General features: G+C 35.2%; 1 protein-coding gene across 1 annotated transcript; it reads left to right on the top strand.

The window, feature by feature from the left end:
* The first annotated feature begins 1,922 nt into the window (after window positions 1-1,922).
* On the top strand, window positions 1,923-3,905 carry LOC119069122 (actin-87E). Its single transcript, XM_037173021.1, has 4 exons — window positions 1,923-2,063; window positions 2,297-3,105; window positions 3,178-3,426; window positions 3,506-3,905. The coding sequence occupies exons 2-4, from the start codon at window positions 2,328-2,330 to the stop codon at window positions 3,607-3,609; spliced, it is 1,131 nt and encodes a 376-aa protein (XP_037028916.1). The 5' UTR covers window positions 1,923-2,063; window positions 2,297-2,327; the 3' UTR covers window positions 3,610-3,905.
* Window positions 3,906-6,000: the final 2,095 nt, after the last annotated feature.

Here is a 6,000-nt window from a genome sequence, read left to right as displayed (position 1 = left end):
GGTACTGTGCTTGGTTCTTTGACAACTTAATCAGCCATAAAAAGTCATTTAGGGTGTTTTTTGCAAAACATTTTGACATAATGCGAGGGGGAAAACACTCTTTTTTATTGATGTGATTAACATGATGATGAATTGGTGATTTACCAGCATTTGACCGGGAGAATCATCGCAAAACTACAAATAAACGTGAAATACAGCGGTTAATCAATGTTAATCACCGATTAACCGTTTGGATTCACAAAACTTATGTTTCTGATTAACAGATTAAGTGATTAACCATGTTAATTACAAAATAGTGATTTCCTCCTCGACATAATGGTTTATGTCAACAGAAAATTTCTTCAAATTTCCCATTGGGCTGTAGTACGAAGTAAGACGTATTTGATTGAATTTTAGATAGATCTCACGTTTCACTGTTACGGCGACATTTATTGCAAGACTTATTGTAATTTTATCATCACAGCGGGAAACGGAAATTTATCGGCTTTTAATAAGAAGTCATCAAGAGACTTTCTATCTGACGATGGTAGACACATGTCACGTTAGAGAATTATAAGAAAAATTAAATTTCATTGATTTAGGACTGCATCAAATAGGCTGACGATGGTGATTGAAGTTTTGTTTATACAAATTACATCGTAGACCTATTCGAAACGCAGCTAAATGAATGAAATTTCATTTTTCTTATAATTCGTCATGCATTAAACTATTCATATTTTATAATCGCTAGGAGGATTGATTGTATCCACTCATCTCTCAATCGAGATCTCAACTTTTAGACTCAACTAAGTGGGTGGAAACTATACTCGACCCATCAAGGACTCATTGAGATCCACACGCATAACTATATTTAGGAATTTCGGAAACTAATACACTTCCTGCCATCGTTACACCGAAAATACACCCAGTGATACATTATGATTCATGATAGCGAATACTTGGCACATATCAAACAAATATCAAAATCATCTAATAGACTTGATATAATCAATTTATTTAGAGACGATTAGTTCTCCGCTATACTTATATCTGGCGCCACAACTGATTTGCTAAATGACTCGAAATGGTATTGCCGTAAATGGTATGTTCATTATTCATCACCGGTGTGCAGGGTGTAATAAACACTGTTTGTCTAGCATCTGAATGTCCTTGTCAGTCCATCCCATAAGATGCTAACTTCCTACATTAACAATCCAAACGTTTAGCAGAAAATAAATTGGTGCATTACCGCAAACAATTGATGATGATTTACCTGCACTTATAGATGAAAGTATTTCCCGCGAAAATGTGTTAATGATCTATTCTACTGATCACCAGCGTATCATCCACGATCTTTCCACAAAGTATTTCGTGGTAAAATACAAAAAAACAAATTTCGCTAAAAAAATATTCAAATTCGTAGAAAGTAGCAACGAAAATTGTAAACAGAAAAATTTCGTCATCGCTTAGGACACTAACATTACGAAATGTTTTTATTCAACACAAAAAAAATGTGTTCGTCTTAACAGCGCTTAAAAGGACACTTATGGCGCAAAATACACTGAATCACACCAGTGTTTTCTAATCTGAATTTTTTATGTTTCAACAGCAACATCTCAAGCAGAAAATTATTTTCAATTAAGCCAACATACTTATGGTTTAAAAATAAATAAAAAATACCATTCATAATTAAGAGTATGTATACGGATACAGGCACAGTCCATCATATACTTATACATATCTATAAACACGTATTTCTACATACCATGTCGTAACAGTCGATTTGATTTGAAAACCCAAACTCAAATATGGTACTACAGTAACTGACAAAATGTGCATTACTCAGCCGTTCGATCCATGTATGGGGTGCCTTCCGTTTGTATCGCGTACATTTGTATTTTTCTATTTCGGTCGTGTTAGAAAAGCGTTGCGACGGCGACGCCAGTTCATAAAACTCTTACATTCAAATGAACTGAATGTATAAATATTGGAACGATAAAATCCAGCATCCACTCGCAGATTTACTATTCAAGCGGCCGACTCAGTGTTGTGGAGTTGAAACAGAATTTTTGTGTATTCAAACGGTTGGTGAATTATTTTGATTTTGAAAAAAAAATTGTTTTTGTTTTCAAGTGGGAAAATTATTTTTCTTTTCGTGAAATAATTTCTTGTCCAAATAAGTCGAACTGTTACGATAAAGTTCTTGGCTGTTTAATTTTCAAGAGAATTTTTTCGACAATTTTTTTTCCTAAATTTCAGAAAGTTTTTTCCGTGGAATTTTTAATTTAACTTTTTTGTTTTCTTTCGTTCTGTGCAGGTGAAGTGCTAATCTAAAAAATCAATTCAAAATGTGTGACGATGATGTAGCCGCCTTAGTCGTAGACAATGGATCCGGTATGTGCAAAGCCGGTTTTGCCGGTGATGATGCACCCCGTGCTGTGTTCCCATCCATCGTCGGTCGCCCACGTCATCAAGGTGTCATGGTCGGTATGGGACAAAAGGACTCCTATGTTGGTGATGAAGCCCAAAGCAAACGTGGTATCCTCACATTGAAATACCCAATCGAACACGGTATCATCACAAACTGGGACGATATGGAAAAGATCTGGCATCACACCTTCTACAACGAATTGCGTGTAGCCCCAGAAGAGCACCCAGTTCTTTTGACAGAAGCCCCATTGAATCCAAAAGCTAACCGTGAAAAGATGACACAAATTATGTTCGAAACCTTCAACTCACCAGCCATGTATGTTGCCATCCAGGCTGTTCTTTCACTGTACGCTTCCGGTCGTACCACCGGTATTGTATTGGATTCTGGTGATGGTGTTTCCCACACCGTACCAATCTATGAAGGTTATGCCTTGCCCCATGCCATCCTTCGATTGGATTTGGCTGGACGTGACTTGACCGATTATTTGATGAAAATCTTGACCGAACGTGGCTACTCCTTCACAACCACAGCTGAACGGGAAATTGTTCGTGATATCAAGGAAAAACTTTGCTATGTTGCCCTAGATTTTGAACAAGAAATGGCCACAGCTGCTGCTTCAACCTCTTTGGAAAAATCTTATGAACTTCCCGACGGTCAAGTAATCACCATTGGTAACGAAAGATTCCGTTGCCCAGGTAAGAAATTGCAGCAAAAATGTTAAGAGATGTTCAACTAACTAACATTGTGAAATTGTGCGATCATTACAGAATCTCTATTCCAACCGTCCTTCTTGGGTATGGAATCGTGCGGTATTCATGAAACAGTCTACAACTCAATCATGAAGTGCGACGTTGATATCCGTAAAGACTTGTATGCCAATATTGTTATGTCCGGCGGTACCACCATGTACCCAGGTATTGCTGATCGTATGCAAAAGGAAATCACCGCTCTTGCCCCATCAACAATCAAGATCAAGATCATCGCCCCACCAGAACGTAAATACTCCGTATGGATCGGTAAGTTTAACACAAATTGGAAACTGAATTGGACATGGAGGATGACCATTGTCTTCTCTCTTTTTTTTTCGTAAAATAGGCGGTTCCATTCTCGCATCTCTGTCCACCTTCCAACAGATGTGGATCTCCAAACAGGAATACGATGAATCCGGCCCAGGAATCGTTCACCGCAAATGTTTCTAAGCTACAACTAATTGTTCCGTCCCAACGAAACCAATTGAACTCTTATTTAACCTGGTCAATTCATCAGCAACATCATGATGCTCTAACACGCATATTTAATGCAAGAAATAATCGGCACATCATCAACAAGACTGTTCTACATTTTTTCTTGTTTTTCTTTGTTCTTTTTCTGTAAATTTTATTATTTTACTATTACCCATTTTTGCCCATTGAATACCAACTATTATAATGTGGAGTGTCAAAAACGACAGGAAAATATTTTTCTTTATTTTTGAATATATACAAATGTGAAAAACGTGAAATTTTTTTTGTTGAGATAATTTCGTTTCATCTTTATGTTTACTATAAAATTGTTTTACGTTTTTATTGGTAAGGAAAAGAAAAAAGGAAAAAAATAAATTTTTTATTAAGAAAAAAAAATCGGTTTCTCTAATTCTTCATACTGTGTTCAGAACCAGTGGTTATTCGATCTCCAATACGATAAACAATAGAACATAATCGCCATTCCAATTTTAAACATTTTCCTTGAAACACTTTTTTTTTCGTCTTACATACGAAAAGAAAAGATTTTTTTAACAAAATTAAATAATTAACATGGCATCGCGCCCAAAACTATTAAATTCCGAAATTCCGATAGCAGAGCAAAGCTCTTGAAACCCACATCAACGACCAAGAGGAAAAAAATGAGATTGAAAAAAATAAGAAACGCCGCACACACTTTCCAACATTTTTAATTATGTGATATCCGTAAATAAATTGAACACCAAGAAAATGCTTCAATTCCATATTTTTCAACATCAATTAACTTATTATGAGCCAATTGGGGCGTCACAATCTAATAATAAATTGCTCCAATCATCAACTTCAACGGTTATATGGTATGCGCTCTATGCTACAAAAAATTCTTCTTATTTTTTGTGTGAATTCTTCGTTACTTATTTCGGTAATTCCGTTTCGCTTGTAATTACTAATGAACATATTTCATTAATTTTGTATTATGTACTACCAACTACAAACAACTACTACATGGCCACAGGAAAGAAAGACGATAAAAAAACAACAACACCCAAACAACATAGAAATCGTGTTCCTGTCGTGTCCGACTAATGCATTTCCGATTTTATTTACTCATATCGGCGGACTAATAGTACATTACTTATCAATGAGGCAAATGAGGCGTAGCCGAGGTCGGTAAACACACAAGAAGTACCATTTCCTTCATTTACTCAATTGCCAAGTAAGATATTTTATTCAAAAGCTTGAGGTAAAATTCTGGCTGCGAGAAGTAAAGTTAACTTTACCTCACGTTTTTGAAGAAAAACGGTTAAATCACTAGCAACATGTATACCATTCATATTTACATAGAACACATCAACAATCTCAAGTAGACAGTTTACTAACAATTCAACATGTAGTAATTACGTTGTATATTTGTGCCATGTGCCACTATAATGAGTAAGTCGATGACGCTATGAATGTTTTCTCGAATCGATAGAAGAAAACAACAGAAAGAACGAAAGAAGAAAAGAAAAAATAAATTCGCTGTTAAACAAACACTTTTCTATTTTCGGACGAAAATTTAAAATTTGTAGTTTGTTTTCGTGGGATCATTGCGATGGTATTGTGATGGCATTCGGTACTATTAAAGAAACTGTGGTCTTCTCCATTATTTTTTTTTATAAAAATAGATTTTTAGTTTTTCTATGAAAAAAAAGAAAGAAAAGCCAGAAAAGTCATTTGTTATGCATGTTTCAGATAACAATAGCTTTGGATCGTTAATCTAATTTGGTAAGATCAACAAAATTCTCTCTTAAAAGTGTATGGAAAATCAACAGAGTAGAGCGTGTTGGAGGTGTGTGTGTGTGTGTATATATATCCACATATTTGGTTATCGCATTGGAAAATGAAATAAATTTATTTTTAACTTACGAATTTTCAAGATTTCTTTTTATGGAAATAACTTGGCTATAATGTGCGTTCAAATGAAAAGCATTCCTCTTACCGCCAATAAAGAATGATTGTCGGTTGAAGCACGAAATGTATGGTAGAATCCTAAACTTTTGAGAATGCGAAGTTGGTGAAGGAGTAAATCCGCTGACAAAATGTTGTAGATTCAATTTTACTTCGAAAGTAAAACTTTTTGTGAGGAATAAACTATCGAAATTCAGACCTTCGTATCTCACTGTTGAGGAGCATAGCTCCTGGAATATCTTTCTACTTTGTTACTGTGGATTTTGAAGTAATTAGATTTTCACTTTCTCATAACTAGCTCAAGGTCGCTGTTTCGAATTTTTTTTTCTGGTTCAGTTTCATAAACTATATTTAAAACAAGTTGTTTATCAACACGTGAAGTGTCACTTACTTGCCTTACTTGACAAAGATTCGCCAACA

The sequence above is a fragment of the Bradysia coprophila genome (assembly GCF_014529535.1).
Source record: "Bradysia coprophila strain Holo2 chromosome X unlocalized genomic scaffold, BU_Bcop_v1 contig_26, whole genome shotgun sequence".
Classification (NCBI taxonomy): Eukaryota; Metazoa; Arthropoda; class Insecta; order Diptera; family Sciaridae; genus Bradysia; species Bradysia coprophila.
The sequence above is the reverse complement of the archived record's forward strand: the minus strand, read 5'-3'. Positions and strand labels throughout refer to the sequence as shown.

Excerpts from the sequence above, each read along its gene's own strand:
- LOC119069122 (XM_037173021.1), top strand. The coding sequence starts at position 2,328 with ATGTGTGACGATGATGTAGCCGCCTTAGTCGTAGACAATGGATCCGGT. Across the intron at positions 3,106-3,177 it reads CGAAAGATTCCGTTGCCCAG|AATCTCTATTCCAACCGTCC; the intron begins GTAAGAAATTGC and ends CGATCATTACAG. Across the intron at positions 3,427-3,505 it reads TAAATACTCCGTATGGATCG|GCGGTTCCATTCTCGCATCT; the intron begins GTAAGTTTAACA and ends TTCGTAAAATAG.